The 18327-nt window shown below is 40.8% G+C and overlaps 1 protein-coding gene across 3 annotated transcripts in view; it reads right to left on the reverse strand.

Annotated features, from left to right (window-relative positions):
* Positions 1-18327, reverse strand: part of TIPARP (TCDD inducible poly(ADP-ribose) polymerase) — a 61795-nt gene that overhangs the window by 19480 nt on the left and 23988 nt on the right. The window contains exons 1-2 of one of the 3 annotated variants that reach the window (XM_073359606.2): positions 17091-17664; positions 13285-14284 (exon numbers count right to left, since the gene is read on the reverse strand). In XM_073359606.2, coding sequence (XP_073215707.1) covers positions 13285-14222 — 938 coding nt within the window. In that variant the 5' untranslated portion in view covers positions 14223-14284; positions 17091-17664. Of the gene's footprint in view, positions 1-13284; positions 14285-17043; positions 17665-18327 lie in introns of those variants that run through there. The other 2 variants (XM_073359607.2, XM_073359608.2) reach the window with 2 other exon arrangements.

Raw genomic sequence — 18327 nt, forward strand, 5'->3', positions numbered from 1 at the left:
TGTGGAGATTCCTGCATGTTGCCTCCTTCCTTCAGGGCATGCCGGGATCTGCAGCTGCCAGGAACCCTCAAGCTCCCTCCCCCTCCCTCTAGCAGTGTCTTCTACTTGTGAGCTGAGCTGTGCTCTGCTGGGTCCAGCAGCCTCTAATGGCAGCCAGCAACTCTGCAGCCCATTTCTGGGAAGGGAAAGAAAATTCTGTGCAAAAAACATTAATTTCTGTGCAAATTCCGCATGCGCAGTGGTGCAGAATTCCCTCAGGATGAAAGGAGTAGAGACCTCTTAATAACCCATCCTATACTTTAACCACTAACTAGATCGTGCTTCTTCTTTATAAAAAACTGGGCTGTTTAATGGAATTTTATTTACATTATGAGAGTAAATATTCCGTACTCTCTTTAGTGAACATCGCTTGAGTATATATATTGCATACACACAAGGAGGGCCAAATTCTGTATTCAGTTAGACCATGAGACTCCACTGATTTCAATGAAGTTGCCCCAGTGCAATGCAGAACGGAATTTGGATAACTGTTACCCTGCACCCAATCCATAGAGAATGGCAACGAAGCCATCTGATATCTATTTTGTATCCTTTAAAGCAAGCTTCTTATGCACCTACTAACAGCAAATTAAAATCACATGTTGTTCTGTTCAAGGAATATGGCCCTCTAATTCTCCTGATGAACTTAAGTTTAATGAGTTGAACGACCTACGGACTATCCAGGCGATTCTATCGTATATACTATGTGCCAACAGAAGTTTAAGAGAAAAAGATTTTTTTTGAATCGGAAGTAACGTGAAAAGGTATGTGGGTTTTAAACTCTGCTCCTAAGTTCAGATACATGTCATGAAACTTACCACATACATTAGACAACAGAAAAAAAAGGTGCACTGATCAACAAAGGTCTGCAGAGGAAATGAAACTCAGTTCCCATCAGACCAGCTGTGATATGAAGCAAGATTAAGAGCTAAACACTATCTAAAAGTATGTAACTGTTGATTTCCTCTCTGACTAAACCCTGCTCCTCCCTGAAATAGCAAAAGTCTAAAAGCTATTCAAGAGAACAACAGATCAACTGGGTCTCCAAATAGATATGAAGTCCTTTCGTGCTAAAATTTACAAGCTTGGTTAAATCAAATTCAGTCAAATACAAGTCACAAGAATACTTGTTAGGTATTCACACCTCCTGGGTAGCCCTGCCAATTTTTAAAGTAAGTGCTATCTTCTCTTATTCAAAGTAAATAGTTGTGCAAAGTTATAAGGCGAAATCCAGCCCTGTGGAGATGGCAAGCACAAAGCTTATGAACTACTTAAGCTGCGCTGTATAATGCTGAATTTCACCCAAAGGAAATTATTTTAGTATGGTTGCTAGTCGTTTTAAACATCACAGCCTCAGATCCTGGAAGACATGGATCCAACTCTGCTCCTATTGAAATGGATATTGGCCCAGATACCACAGTGAGTCATGCTCTATAAGTACCTGATCCAAAACCCACTGAGGTCAATGGGAGACTTTCCAATGACTTCTGTAGACTTTGAACCAGGCCTTAAATATGTAGATTAGATGAGAAGCAGAGTGAGTTTTCCTATTAACATTAATGAGAGCAGGACAGAACCTCATGAATTGTAGTGCCAAATTAACTAAAAGAAAGGGCAAAATTCAAAACTGTTGTAAACAAGTGTAACTCCAAAAACTCTTCAGAGTTGCTCCCAGTTACACCAGGTTTGGATTTGGCAAAGGGAGAGGGGGAGATTGAATGGGATATTGCAAGTTTTTAATTTTGCAATACTTCGATCATCTACCAAATTTTTTTTAAAAAAATTTAAGGTCAATTTTCAAACCCGAGTGCCCAAAGTTAGGCTCCTGAATACATATATGGCAAGTTCAGCATGATTTTCAATGGTGTTCTCTGCTAAGTTGTAGGTGCTTAGCTCTTCTGAAAATCAAGCCTCTTTTACTGAAATACTTATACAGTATCAGCTCACAGGATCTGAAAGTTATATCCAAAAGTGAGTAATTAAAACTCCCACAGGAAGTAACAGTTAAGTATTATTATCCCCCTTATTCTGCAAATGGTGAGCTAGAGAAGTTATGAGACTTGACTCTGCCATTGAAATCCTGTGTGATCCTGGTCAAGAACAGAGCATGGAATCCTGACTCCTAAGTCCTTTGGTCTGACCATCAGAGCCATTATTCCCTCCTTTAAAAGGCAAAAACCCTTTTAGGTATTTCCCACCCCCAAATAAAAAAAAAAAAAGTCATTGCAACACATTGTCTCATTTAGCAAAATGTTGTGAAATATCAAGCCAATTAGTTGCAATGAGTCTTAAAGGAATTTTTCTCATCGTCTTGGTAGTGTAGCAATAGAGCATGTGATTGGATTTTGGGTGCTCCCTATCAGAAGAATGAACAGCATCCCCCACAGCTGCAATATCTTGCATGAAGGCAATTGCTAACACTAAAGATGGTAGACATGATGTCCACTCGTGGTCTTATCTTTATTTCAAACATTCTTAAACTAAAAAATGAAAGAGGGTAGGTGACAAGCAGGGCAGGAAATTATTTGGTGAGTACTTTGCTTAATCTGTCCTCTCACCACGTCACATAGCTTCTCTCAGCTATGACTATGACTATAAGCCATGCAGATCATATACAGTAAATAAGATTCAGAAAGAAAACACGTCACAGCAAGAAAAATTCACCCCTAAATCTTAACCTCCTTCATCAACAATGATGCAAAACTTTTACTTTCTGACTGTAAATCAGCATTACTACTTTCCACAAACTTTGGAAACATTCATCAGCTGAAATTTTTTTTTTTTAATTCCTTCATAAAGTAGGGAAGTAAAAGGCCAAAGTTTATTGTTGCACTGACGTAAATGTGCAATAACTACAATGGGCTTGCTCCAGATTTACACATGTGTAACTCAGATGAGACTGTAGCTCCTAATGACACTACTGATGTCAGACTTATGCAAATATCTTCCAAACATTACTGGATGTACTGGTTTTCAGAGCGCAATTCCCAGTTGTCCCTTCTACTTGCATTTGAAGATTTATATTTAAATCCTCAGCTGGTGTAAACTGGTATAGCTCCATTTACATCAGCTGAGGATATGGTCTGTAGAGTTTATGGGCCAGATTCACTGGAATATTCTGGTTGCTTTGCACCACTCTGGTGACACAAATCAGCCAGAAACCAAGAGTAATTGACCGGTAGGCTGGGCTCATGGCTGCTTTGTATCACCAGAATGGAAAAAAAGCAGGCCAAATGAACCAAGGAATCTGGTTGAATATTTTTACTCAAAACATTTAAAGATTAATATTTTTTTCAAATACTTGTAGATCCTCAGATGAAAAAGCGCTCAATAAATGCAAAGTTTATTCATGAATAAACACTAATGTGGGCCAGTTTTTAAAGGTCAATGCAATGGGTGTATCTTCAGGAATGCACACCTACCTGTTCAACCCAGAAAACCTCACATGTGCACAAATAGTATAAATGCACATGCAAGAACCCTTCACGTTCAAGGGTGATCAACCTTAATATCAACCTGTTATATCAACCTTTTGAAAATCTGGAACAACAGGTCTGATTCTGCTCCCACATAGGCTACCAAGAAGGAAGTGAAGAAACAGACTGACAAAGCCAGAAGAGTACCCAGAAGTTACCTATTACAGGACAGGCCCAACAAAGAAAATAACAGAACTCCACTAGCCGTCACCTTCAGCCCCCAACTAAAACCTCTCCAACGCATCATCAAGGATCTACAACCTATCCTGAAGGACGACCCATCACTCTCACAGATCTTGGGAGACAGGCCAGTCCTTGCTTACAGACAGCCCCCCCAACGTGAAGCAAATACTCACCAGCAACCACACAACAGAACCACTAACCCAGGAACCTATCCTTGCAACAAAGCCCGTTGCCAACTGTGTCCACATATCTATTCAGGACACACCATCATAGGGCCTAATCACATCAGCCACAGTATCAGAGGCTCGTTCACCTGCGCATCTACCAATGTGATATATGCCATCATGTGCCAGCAATGCCCCTCTGCCATGTACACTGGTCAAACTGGACAGTCTCTACGTAAAAGAATAAATGGACACAAATCAGACGTCAAGAATTATAACATTCAAAAACCAGTCGGAGAACACTTCAATCTCTTTGGTCACTCAATTACAGACCTAAAAGTGGCAATTCTTCAACAAAAAAAACTTCAAAAACAGACTCCAAGGAGAGACTGCTGAATTGGAATTAATTTGCAAACTGGATACAATTAACTTAGGCTTGAATAAAGACTGGGAGTGGATGGGTCATTACACAAAGTAAAACTATTTCCCAATGATTATCCCCCCCCAGACGTTCTTGTCAACTGCTGGAAATGGCCCACCTTGATCATCACTACAAAAGGTTTCCCCCGCCCCGCTCTCCTGCTGGTAATAGCTCACCTTACCTGATCACTCTTGTTACAGTGTGTATGGTAACACCCATTGTTTCATGTTCTCTGTGTATATATATCTCCCCACTGTATTTTCCACTGAATGTATCTGATGAAGTGAGCTGTAGCTCACGAAAGCTTATGCTCAAATAAATTTGTTAGTCTCTAAGGTGCCACAAGTACTCCTTTTCTTTTTAAGTCAATGAAGGTACTGAGAGCGGAATCTGGCCCTGTATGTCTACTTACCTCAAAAGAGGTGGAGTTTATTACACTGCTCTTTTTTTCCCCCCGAGTACAGAAACACATTCATCAGAGCACTTCTGAATTATGGGTTTCTGTCAAATAAAAGGGCACCTTGTCCCCAACATCTTTGGTCTCATGTTTGATCCACTCTTTGTGATGACTATGCTTTGATTCATCATCATTGGTCAAGTGGGGTGTTCCCAGTAGATAAACAGAATATAGCAGTTAAGTATAATCAAGGAGACAAATTCTCCCTTACTTGCTGTTAGAAAACAGAACCCTTCATTAACACCCCCTTTGCCTGACTCTTTGTACCCTAGCAACAGTAACTATATACGTTGACAAAATAAGCAAGGTTTCACCAAAGCAATCAGCCTTAGATCTATGACCTGTTCATTTGGAAATCCAATAAATATAAAACCCATATTATTATTTTGTATAGAATGGGCTAAATTCTGCCCACCAAGGTACTAGTACAACCCTATTGACTTTGATAAGATTGCATCTTTGTACTGATGGGGTGACTTTAGTTCTAATGTATGTGTGTTGCTATAATCTTAAAGTACTATCCAGCCTAATAAACTACCAGATTTTTTTCTTTGCACCTCCCAGGAATACGCTAATGTAAACCAATTAATTTTTGATTGTTCAGATTCTCTACTGAAAGCTGATGAATCATAAAATTCAAACTCAGGCTTGTGTATCTGAACCAAATGAAGTCTGTGAACCTCTTATAAAAAATGTCAAATAAGAATACGGAAAAAATAATGAATAAATAATCTTAACAACTGGGTCAAAGGTCATCAGATGCACTTTCCCATCCATTATATATGCCGGTATTCTTCCCTAGAAGTTTCTCACAATTTTTTATAGCTCTAAGCAAGCAAGGAAAATATCACATGAATTATTTTATAATCATATGGGATGATGGCCTCATAGTTTATACTGTGGACTTAAATGAATCTATTGTAATTATGGATGTGTCACTGAAAGGGGAATGATCAATAGTATTCTAATCTTCTCTACATTCTGCTGCCTTTTTTTTTTTTTTTTTTGGCCACCCAAATAGGTATTATTCAGAGGCATTAAAAAGAAACCACAGCAATACAAGATTTATAACATATTAGGTGTTTTTTCATTTCTCTGCTAATAAGCCAATGAAAAAAATCAAATGCTGGGAATGTGGGGGACTTCCTTCAAGGACTAGTAACTCACTTCTACATTACCAGTTTGAATCTAACACAGTTCAGTAGAACCAAAGTTCTGAAAGTTGTCAGGTGCTCTATACAAACTTAGGTTAGTGGTATCAGAGCAATGCAGTCCCATACAGTCCCAGGTGGTAGAGTATAAATCGTCATTTGGTAGTGGAGTTTCTGCTCACTGGTTGCAGTTTAAAGGTGTCAATATAAGGTAAAGTACCACCACCGTAGGTATTCAGGTTGATAGTCTCAGAGTGTCCAAGGATTGACCAGGCAAGGGGAAAATTCAACTGTCACTGATAAATATTAGGACTTGTTGGAAAAATGGAATTTCCATTCCATAGGAAATTCCAACATTTCAAAGAAATTATTTCAAAACTTTCCATGAAATGAAAATTCTGAAAATTTTTTGATTCAGGAACACTGAAATGTTTTGCTTTAATAACATGCTTGAATCTTTTGGTTTCAAAATAATATTTCATATATATAATAAATGCACCATTAAAATATAAAAGTCAAAACAAAATGAATCAAAATTACAAAATTGAAATAAAACAAGAAATTCAAAATGATTCAGTTAGACAAAATATTTCCAAAAAAAATGTTGTAATTTCAATGAAAATGCATTTTCAGACAGAAAACTGTTCCATCTAAAAGCTTTCAACCAGCTCTACTAAATATGAACTCTCTAAAACAATACAGAGGCATATTAGAAGGATGACACTGGGAAAGCTGCTCTGTGGATAGGGAACTTTAGTCCCCAAGGCTTTAAAACTGCTTCAAGAGTCATACATTCATTTTTAAAAGTGATAATGGATAGAATTTTCAAAAATTGTACCAAGTGCATTAGTATTTGATGATCAGTTACAAATCAATAACATTTTCAAAAGAGGCCACTGACTCTGGGGGCCTTAGTTTTTGGGTGGCGAACTTACCATCTCAAGTTGGGCATTCAACTGAGATACCCAAAATCACAGGCCATTTTTTTAAATTTGGCTGCAAGGGTCTGCTTGTACAGTTCATATTCATATCAAACTCCTACTGATTTCAATAATTACTTGGTGTAAGTTAAAGAGGACTTCAGGATGAAGGCCCCAACTAAAACTATTTTAGTGAATTCTTTTCTGACCACTATGGATGTAGTCTTTATAAAATAGTGTCTTAAAAAAGACCATAGTGGTCTTTTCTGCTATTCATCCTTAATGAACTGCACTGGTTGGCAATTACACAATATTGTGACCGCTGGATTACCTATAAACAATTCTTCCAAGCAACCTGATTTAACACTTATAAATCTTTGCTTTTAGAAAGGATTGTTTTATTACCATAAGTACACAAGGAACAGACTGACCTAAACCAGAAGCCAGGTGACAGCTGCTTTCAAAATTCGAATCTGCTTATTGATGCAAAAGGAGAAAGGGAATAAATGAGTGATTGCTGCTGATTCCTATGACAGCTCTACATAGGCCTTATAACATCTCCAGATTTTTATAGCTAGAAGCCAATTAGCTTTATTTCATACGTAAATGGTAATATAACAAAGGGAAAATAAGAATTCATTGGACTGCATTATCATAAAGCACAAGGCACATTTTAAAAATCACTTCACACACTTCTTGCTTAGTGTCTCTCTCAGGCTTTTTTTATAGCAAAGAATTTTTAAAAAATAAATTCAAATCCATTCAGCTGTGTATAATCAAGAAATATCAAGAAGTGGCAAGACACAGTAAATTTCAGCTGTTCTCTCATCCCTGGTATTATCAATAACATATAATGAGTTATCTCATACATTGCAACAGCTGTGCTGATCAGAGAGATAACTTGCTTAATTTAACAATCCAAACAAATGGTATGAAGTCAGAAGTTCCTGAGGGGGTAAAAAGGCTTCTATTTGGCTATAAAGGACTTTAGAAGTATATGGAAATACCCTAATGACATTTTAAAAAAGTGTCAGGGGCATGTTAATTTATATTTGTCCAGTTTTAGGGTGCTTTTCTCCACATGAACAAATGAAAAGAACCAAGAGCTGTTCTTGTTTAACAGTATCATGCAACGTAAGAAGAAAAAAGTACAATGGAATGGATGGCTAGAAATTCCATTACATGCAAGGATGTCTCCTTTCCAAACAGAGGGGCTGGGATGTTCAGTCAAATGATGGATCTTGTTGGCTAAATATTACATGATGGTTTTATAATGATAAATTTAGTTTTGAAAAGATGATTAATATAATGCCTTTGAACTTTTCCTATTTTCTGCAGAAATAGATGCATAATTTATACAGCACTGAAAAAACCCCAGCTTAACTCTGCAAATATTACCCCTTACTGAAGAGTATCCTAAAATATCATAGCCTGGGCACTCTAATGCTAGAAAGTGGTAGTTGGCATTGTTCTCTCAAATACACAGTCTGCATCTGGACATTCTCTAGGGCTTCTCCTTGCATGTATGAGGAAGACGACTAAGTGCTTCCGAATTTTTGAATCTGCTGAAGTTCATATTCCCAAGTACCTTAGAGTTGTTGATATTTGTTTCCAAACACATTGAAGATTTAAGAGAGAGAAAAACAGAGAGATCCCATTTATGATGAAATTATATATTCAGTTGGAGGCCAAATTGCAGTAACTGAAGGTCTAAGGCATCCTCATTACAATGAACTATTTAAACAAGGTGCATTACATTTCCTATTTTAAGATTGCATTCCCTTGGGTAAAGTCCAACAACTGAATGTGTATTTAGAGGAGTAACATAACAGATAAGGAGAAAGATCCATATAAATATATACCTAAAGAATAATTTTAATTTAGATCTTAAACCCTCATTGAGCCAACACCCAGAACCATGAACTTTCTTGAAGCTCTGCACAATGAAAATATTATGGATACAGAGTGTAATAATGAGTAACTATGCCATGTAAACTATGTACAAAACAAGGGGAAAATAAACAACTACCACTCGCTGGTTAGTAGTGAGGCTGGTTTCTGCTTGGCCTTTCTTGCCCATGCAAACTGCTGAACAGACATTTCCTTGTTTTATGCAATCTGCATAGATAGGCCTGTAAAGCTAGTCTGACCACAAGAGATTAATAGCTTTAGCCAAATAATGTGGTAACCATGTGAACCATGAGCTGCTCTAGCTTGTTTGTGAACCTCTCAGCAAGGTTCAACATGCTGCTATCTGCAACTTGTTGCCAGGAAACACAACATTGCTTTTGGAATACAGGAAAAGTCAGGTTGAAGTGACCACAAGTGAACTCCATGAAGACTCATATTGACCCCAAACAATCCATATCCAAAGGATTAGGAGGTGCCTCAGACATAAAGAGACACTGTTTGTCAGAGAGAGCTTCCTCCTACACTTCAACCCCTAAAAAATCTTTTTCAGATTCATTGTACAAAATTAGAAGTCACAATGCTGAGTAAGTTCTGTGTCTAGGCTCATGCTGATAATTATCTTCCAAGGTAGAACCCTCAAGGAACTAAATAGTTGGATGTACAGCATTTGCTAGATCTTGAGTCCACAACAACATAAATCTTTTAATAGAAAGGGTAAAGGATGTTGCAAATTGCTAGGGTACATTAAGCCTTATTCCGGGGCCCGATTCTGTAATATTGACTAAGGCCAAGATCTCCACTGAAGTCAATGGAGAGACTGAGGTAAAGACTACAGGATCAGCAGCTTGGTGAGGAAGTTTAGCAACTAAAAAGTATTAAACTTATTTATACTCTCAATATGCTACCTCCTCTTTTATCCCCCAAAAACTGAAATGGACAATACCCATTGAGAGGCTGTTGTTTAAAACTGATCCAATTCTGGATGTTCAAAGATCTGTCTCTGTACTTCAGCAAGTCCCTAGCTGGCTATAGAACTTTCAGAGCAGTTCTGACCCAGCACTTCTGGATTTTCCGGGATTACACTGCCTCTCTAACTTTACTCATGGCAACAGATCATAATGTGTTTGACACTAATCCTGACAAATTTCTTTCTGACTAGTTTAGACAGACAGAAACTCCATGTACCAAGATGCCAAAATACTCACCAGACTGGAAATTAGCATCATAAGCGTAAAAGGGGAGGGCACTATTCTGCCAGTTTTACAATCGGAAAAGGATTGGTGGGAGGATTAAAGTGGCTGTGAAGGGGTTTTGAAATTTTTTTTTAATTATTCACTCCTGACACTGATTTAGACTAGCCATCTCATGTGTATAGCAATGGAATTTGTGAGGGATTTTTTTTTTTTTTAAAGGAAAACTTAACAAGGAACTTTGTTATTAGCTGAGCTCAGATTTTAGTTACTTAGATCTGTTTTTCTTATTTCCAGACTCTCTTTTTTTTTTTTTTGGCTGATTTATTTGCAATTTTCATAGCCAGTTATATACAATTTAAACTAGCTGAAAAAAAAAATGTAAACCACAGCATTGTAAAATTAAAATATAGTGGATTCTATCTGATTGCAAGTTACGGTTTTTTAAGGAAAAAGGCTTTTTTTTTTTTGAGACTTAATTCCATTTCATGGGTTCTAAATTATTCCCTAAAATATATAATTGCATTTCTTTTTCTCTACCTTGCTTTAATTTTCAATGCAGGTTATGAACTACCTAGGTGCTGGCATTATTTTCCAGGGTGTTCTCAGTAAAAGGGTGAGAAGTTATAATTGATGAGGCTAGGGCCTTAGAGGCTAATTCAGTGCTCAGTAAAGTCAATGGAAAGACTCCCACTGACTTCACTGGGCAATGGTTTGGGCCTCTGGTATCTAAAAGGCAAGTTCAGCATTGTAACTGAAACAGAAACATTTCTGACCCTGAAACATTCAGGAAGAAGGAATGCCACTCTTCAAAGTGTGTGTGTGTGAAAAACTTATATAGATGCAGATACTAGAGACTAAACTCAAGGTTTATTCTATGTATGTGGACAAAAGGGTAGTTCTGCACTCTATCATCAGAATAAGTGGCACTGCAGGCTTCTTAGGCAGGGCACAAAAGATAGCAATAGGAAAATAAGAAAAGATATGAGAAACTACAATATGCAACAGATTTCCTCCAGCATATCTCCAACACTTTGAGCTTTGCATTTATGAGTTCTCTACAATGGCCTTCATTTGAGGCATGAGAGGGAAATATTTAATGCAGCAGACTTACTTTCCAGTAGGACTCATGCAAGTATAGTTTCATTTCCATATCTCAGTCCTCCACTCAAGAAGTGTCTACACTTGAAATGCTACGCAGCTGTGCTGCTGTAACATTTTAGTGTAGGCACTCACTGTTCTCCCTTCAGCACAGGTAAATCCAGCTCCCTGAGTAGTAGTAGTTAGGTCACAGAAGAATTCTTCTGTGAACATAGCACTGTGTACACTGGGGGTTAAGTCGGCTTAATACACTGCTCAGGGGGGTGGATTTTTCACACCCCTGAGTGATGTAGTTGGGTCAACTTAACTTTTTAGTGTAGACCTGGCCTACATCTTGCATTTACAGGGGTACAGACTTGATAATCTAATAGATCTTTTCCATCACTTATTTCTAACAGCCTGTGTCCTGATCCTGCAATACAGAAGTAAATAGGAATTTTGCCATTCATTTCAGTGGGAGTGGGATCTAGACCAAAGTGAGAACTGAATCTGAAAAATATTTATCCTCTTGTCTTTGATTTTCAGAGAACAATAAACTATCTATAGAGCAGGGATCTCAAACTCAAATTACCAGGAGGGCTGCATGAAGACTAGTACATTGGCCCGAAGGGCCACATCACTGACACTGCCCCCCCACTGTCCCTGGCCCCAGCCCTTCCCCGCCCCCATTCCAACTCCTTCCCCAAATCCCTGCCCCTGCCCCGCCTCCTCCCCTGAGCACACGGCTCCCCGCCCCTCTCCCTCCCTCCTGGAAACCGCTAAGTGCCACCAAACAGCTGTTTGGCAGTGGGAAGCACCTGGAGATAGGTAGAGGAGCGGGGACGAGGTGTGCTGGGGGGGCGGCGGGGGAGGGGAGCTTGGCGGCCGCAGGAAATAATGGGGGGTGTCCCCACCCCGGGGAGCTTTGCGGGCCGCAGCAAATAGCTCCGCGGGCTGCATGTGGCCCGTGGGCCGCGTGTTTGAGACCCCTGCAATAAAGGAAACTATGACTTCTAATATGCAGTATGATATTCCTAGGTGAAATTCCTATGAAATTCCTAAAGTTGGAGAATAGCACTTTTAAAAGTTTTGAATAAGAATGTTCACATTCAAATAGCTCAGTTATCACCAAACATTGTATGCTGGTGAAATTTACACCATTCCTAAACTGAAAGGACCAATTGTTTAATTTGAAAAGTTGCTTGGAATTACTAATGAAAAATGTACGTGGAATGTATGTGTTTAACCTGGATTCACATTAACTGAGCATTATAAGTGATTCAGACCGAAATAATGCAGCAGTGCTTTCAGTCATCCTGTTGTCCTCTTTAAATAGCTAGAAGTGAGCGGTTTCTAATGCAGAGATAAGTTTGAATTCAGGAGTTGAAGAGCCAATGTTGAACAATACAAGCCATACCAAGATTCTCTGTTGACCACGTTAGTTACTATAGAATATAAGCTTTCATTTTTCAACTTTCTAGTCCCTCTGGTATGAAAACCTTCTAGATGTAAATCCATGTTTGTCAGTCTTACTCAGCCTGCAAACAGGCATAAAATTAAATTCTTAGATTTGGTCTGTGCCTATTGACTAAAAAGGGAGTATTGCCAATAACTCCAATGGGCACTATTGACTTCAATGGGCTATGGACCTTAGGAGAAGTATGAAATGACCCCATTCATGTCAGGTGGCTGTTTCATTCAAGTCTGATAAGTATCACCTTGATCATATTAGCAGAGGCATTCAGATGTTCCAGTACTGTGGACTGAGTTTGTTATTATAGACAGATTTTGAACAAGTAGATTATCCCATTCTTTTTCTCCCAACCTAAAATTCACTTAAACAGATGCTGTTCCCTGGTCTGATTATTTATCACTGGGCTAGCATTGACAATGTGCTGCATGCTGTAAAAGACAAAGGCAGACCCTTTCCTGAAAAATTCACAGTCTTACAAGTCAGATACAGAGAAGACAAGAGTGTATTCGTAAGGGAAGGAATAATTGGTAGTGGTGTTTCTCTGGAGGAGAGTGGAACATTACTAGTGTTGGAACTTTGACACTCAGCATATAAATGACAAAAAATGGTACTCTGCACAGGACCCAATTAGCTCACTACAGGGAGACTACAGGCAATATTACCATACATTTCAGCAAATACGGGCATATTTTAAAATCTGAAAAAAAATACCAATCTGTTCCCCATACGTATGGGAAACAGCATTGAGTTTTATTTTTCTTAATTGCAGTTTAGCTGCGTGCACTTGGCTTTGCTAGTAAGTGAATGCAATTACCTACCGGTACTTCACTTTGATCCTGTCATTGTCTGGGTTGCAGTAGAGTCTTTCCAGATGCTCCTGAGAGTCATTGGTCACACTTTGCCAGGTCTGAGTAGCAGTCCTCCTGATCTGCCAGTGATATGGCAACACAGTATGATGTTTGGGACAATCACTGCCATAAATACAATTGCCCTGCAGAAAATCCACACAGATCTCTATCTCATCCTCCTGGTGGGTGTGATATTGCAGCTGGTTCAAAAGTTCGAACACAAGATCAAGTGAAGCCTCCTCGCTTTTGTCCTGGAAGAGCCCAGCATTGAATTCATCATTTGGGTTCAAATTGTACTGCATCAAGCAGCTATTCTCCTGGAATAATCCAGATGTGTAGCCTTCGAGTATCTTGTCTGGGCACACTGGACAGGCTGCAGCATCACTTGAGACTGAGTGAAAGGGGTGATGCTGGAATGATTCATTAGTGGAATCAACAGCAGTCCCGGGATTGGTTTCGGATGGGAAGCCCTGAACCCCAGACTGAATCTCCTGCTCAGGGTGACCAGGGGGAGGATGAGTCTCTGGGATTTGACCTTGCACATCTGAAGCTCCTGGCATCAGCACAGCCACATTGCTGCCCGGCTGGGGACAAGGGGCACTGAGTCCTAGGGCCTTTTTCACAACGGGTTCACATAAATTGCTATGACCTCCACTTTGGCCCCTGTGCACAAAGACCCCATCCAGGTTCCCAGCTCCCAGCAAACTGGTGAAGATTGGCCGCAAAGCCCTGAGAGTTTCTGTGTCCAGCCTCTTCTGCACTTGCTGCTTCTTCTTGAAGCAAGGCTTTACTGGTGGAATCTTATCAGACAGCCCTATCTGTGGGGGGAAGTCTTCTGAAGGAGGGCACTTCATCCCTGGACAGTGGGCCTGCTGCACAACACAGGCTGGCTCCAGTTCAGCATCCATCCGACACGAACTCTGCTCTTTCCAAATCACTTTCAAACTCCCAGAGCCTCACAAGAGCCAAGCTAGGGCAGAAGGGAAAACAGGACAGTTAATCTGTCTAATTGTTCAAGGCTGACACAAACAAGATCACTCCTGGAGAGAATTTCAGGCCGGCAACAGCAAACTCCTCCTCTTTCTGTGTTTGTGGGTAGCCCCCAGGCATGTAAAGCATGAAACCAACTAAAGTGAGACTAATTAAGCTCAACCACAGACTTGCAGTCTTCTCACACACAGTCTCAGAGACACATTCAGACATGCACAGTCCCTGGAGGGGGCAGGGAGAATGGATTGAGGGGGACAACTAAAGATAGAACAGGAATGGGAGTCAGGTCACAGGGCTAAATGAAGGGAACCTGACGGGGACACCGAGCAGACAACCCCGGACAGTGCCCACTGCTCCTCAAAGGTGTCAAGGGAGCCAGTGGACGCTGCCCAGAGGAACTCTGCCCAGATGCGCGAACGGACTGAGGAGTGGAAATAGGCCCCACAGTCGCAGGAAATCCCGTCAGCCAACCTCCTCTCCCTGGTTTTGGAGCTGGACATTTTGGCCAGGGCTAGGAGGAGGTTGACAAGGAGGTCCCACGACTTTGTGGGGCCACAGATAGGGAGTGCATAGATGAGAAGGGGAGGGAAAAAGTGCAACCAAAAAACACAGGCCTCGCTGTGAGCGTGCCCTTCTTCCCATCCTGATGCATATTACTAAAAAGGGCTTTGGCTCATCATATTGTATAGAAGCAAGCATTGCACTGTTCCTTCTCTCTCTGTCTCATATACACACAGACCCATCCAGAGATTCACACTCTCACACATTCAATGTAATATGTCCCCACCACTTTTAACACACTCATTTTTTCTCTCTCTCCGACACATGTCTTCTCACTCCCCATGCAGATACATTTGTTCTCATACAGTCTCAAATGCCCACATACACACACTTAATTCTAGGGTTGAAATTGTGACCTCATTAAAGTCAATGGCAAAGCTCCCATTAACTTCAATAGGGGCCAGGATTTCACCCTTAGTCTTTAAGCAGTACTGCAAATACTTACACACCACAGTCTCATACATGCCTAGACACTCCCATTTTATGCCCAGATACAGCCTCACACAGTCCCTAATGCCCATATACTCTCTTTCAGTCTGACTCACACATACGTACTGCACTCAATCACCCCTGTGTGACACACCAACAAGCTTGCTGGCCTACTGCACTGCTCAGGAAAGGACATCAAGGAGTGTGAATTTCTCAGGAATAAGGGAAACATTTATAAAAAAAATGGAAATGTCATTGATTTACAAGAGGGAAAAACCAAATGTTTCCAAAATGCAAATACATAATTACATTTCTAGTGGGTTACTGGAAGACAAAATACTGATTTATTAGCCAAGAGTTTGATATTTGATTACATTTAATTAAAAAGTATTCAAACTCACCACATGTAGCCTAAAATCTTACTGTTTAGTACATCAAAATTTATGATTTAATGAAAATATGCATTCAAGGGAGAGTAACTGATTATTCTGAAGCAAAACCTCTGAAAACCCAAATACAATCCAATTATTGTTTCCATGCTGAAGGTCTGTTCTACAAAATGATCTAGTTTTCGTTGCATACTTTTAAAGTAAAGTACTGTATTTATTCACAAACATTTCACATTAAATTGAGTATAGTGTTATCAGGACTGTCAGGAAAAATAAAATAAAATTAGGTAAATGCTGTTGTGTCCTCTGATTTTAAGTTCTTAGGGTTACTTTGAAAGGTGACTCTACCAGTTTGCCAACTAGAACACAAGTTCAGCTGGATCACATTTTTACTCTTCCAGAGTCACTATCAATCAGTTCTCTACTTGAACCATAAAATAACACCTTAAAGCTTCAAATAACTTCAAAGATCTGTCTGACTTAGGTTTAAGCCCTCAAATACAAGAGGATCCAGAGTTATGGAAGTTGCATTCTGCTACACCCATGTCTAGCAGCCTGTGTGGTATGTAAGTGGTTCAGGGAGCCTTATGCTGCCGGGGAACAACTGGGGGACTTAAAGACATTTTCAGCTGTATCTTTAATGCTATTTCAATACTGCTATTGCTCACTCGACTACTTTCTGGGTCTGTTATATTTTTAAAAGAACAGTTTGTTATGATTTATAGAACTGAGTTCTTCAACATGTCTATAAAAACAGAAACCAATGGGAATAATCAGCATTACAATCTGTAGCGATCTATATTTAGGCACCTTTCTAACACTACAAAATGACCAATATTATCTTGAAACAATGTTGAACTCAAGTAGCTCTGCGTTGAGACCTTACGTGCCATGTTTCAGCACAGAGACAGGTCTCATGGGTTGCAAACTAAGCCCCTGACAATTAGGAATCGCCATCATAGAAACCTACTGCCCTTCGCTTTGCTGGGAAAGCAACTCCCCAGCCGCCCTAACAAACAAACCAGCCAAAGACGCGGTTGGACTGGCCACCTGGGGACTTTCTGCCTCCTCCGGAGCTGCGCTGCGCCTCCCAGGCAGCGAGCCCCACAATCAGCGTGGCAACACAAACTGTGCGGATCCTCCCCAGGCTTTGACCTGCCAACCACACCACTTCTGTCACCCTCTCGCCAACACGCACGGACCGGCCAACCCCTCGCTCAGCTCGAGGGAGGCCCCCGCATTCAGGATTAATTTCAAGGCCCTTTTAAAACAAGACTCTTAGGCTGGGGACAAGGATTTTACCGCCCGCCTGTTTCAATCAGACATTTACTTTCCCTCCGATCATTTGTTTTCACAATACCTGACCCTCCTGTCACAGCGCAGCCCCGAAGTTGCTCCGTGGCTTACCCGAGAGCCAGCAGCAGCGCCCGGGCTGAGAGGGAGGAAGATGAAGCAGGAGACCGTGCCTTGGGTTTTGTCAGCAGCGGAGTCGCTGCTTGGCTGGAGGGGCTCGGCTGAGCTAGTGCTCTGGAGAGAGCCACAGCCGCCTTCTTCCGCTTGCGCTTTGCAGCGTGTGAAGCTCATCTGGCTCTCAGAGCCTTCCCGCCTGCCGATCTGTACGTGACAAACCACCCATACCGCCCTCAGGAGCCGCAGCGCCACGGCCCTCCAGATCCCCCTGCTTCTCACATGTTACACTGTAGCTGTTTAAATATTGCTTCCGGAAAGCACTTGCCAGGCAGCTGCACGACTCTGGGAGGAGCTATGAAGAGGCAAGAGATCGGATCTGCACCTCTCCGTACCAGGAATCCACACTCCTCCCTCCTTTAGTGTGTGTGAGCGAAACAGGGAGAGAGAGAACGCTCCTGTTTGTTTGTATAGCTCGCATTCTGTACTCTCTGTGCGGCTGAAAGCCCCACAGGGGCTGACTGAAGGGTCACTTTGTTCTGGAGACAGACAGGGAGAGAAGTATGCACGGAAAGACTCCGTTTTCGGTCACATACTGAACAAATCATCATGTTTTAGTCCTCCCCTCCCCTTTCACTGTAATCAGAGCTGCACTTTAAGCAAACAAACCAACCAACCAACCACCCACCCACCCAGTAAAACACAGAGAGCAGAACTGGAAGGCTCCCATAAAGTAATGATCCTGTAATTAACACACACACATCCACCCACCCACTTGCTGGACATAATTTCCTGAGAAAAGAGTCGGCTTCTGCCTGTAACTTACAATGAGTGTCAGATCTGGAAGGATAAAAAGCAAGGGGCCAGGGGAAATGGGGAATGCAGAAGTGGAGAGGGAGTGATACTATTTACATTGAAAAAAACGAGGAGTACTTGTGGCACCTTAGAGACTAACTCATATATTTGGGCATAAACTTTCGTGGGCTAAAACCCACCTCATCAGATGCATGCAGTGGAAAATACAGTAGGAAGATATATATACACAGAGAACATGAAAAAATGGGTGTTGCCATACCAACTGTAAGGAGACCAATCAATTAAGGTGGGCTATTAACAGCAGGAGAAAAAAAAACTTTTGTAGTGATAATCAGGATGGCCCATTTCAAACAGTTGACAAGAAGGTGTGAATAACAGTGGGGAGGGGGGAAGAGAATTAGCATGGGGAAATAGTTTTTAC

The sequence above is a fragment of the Lepidochelys kempii genome, chromosome 9 (assembly GCF_965140285.1).
Source record: "Lepidochelys kempii isolate rLepKem1 chromosome 9, rLepKem1.hap1, whole genome shotgun sequence".
Lineage (NCBI taxonomy): Eukaryota > Metazoa > Chordata > Testudines > Cheloniidae > Lepidochelys > Lepidochelys kempii.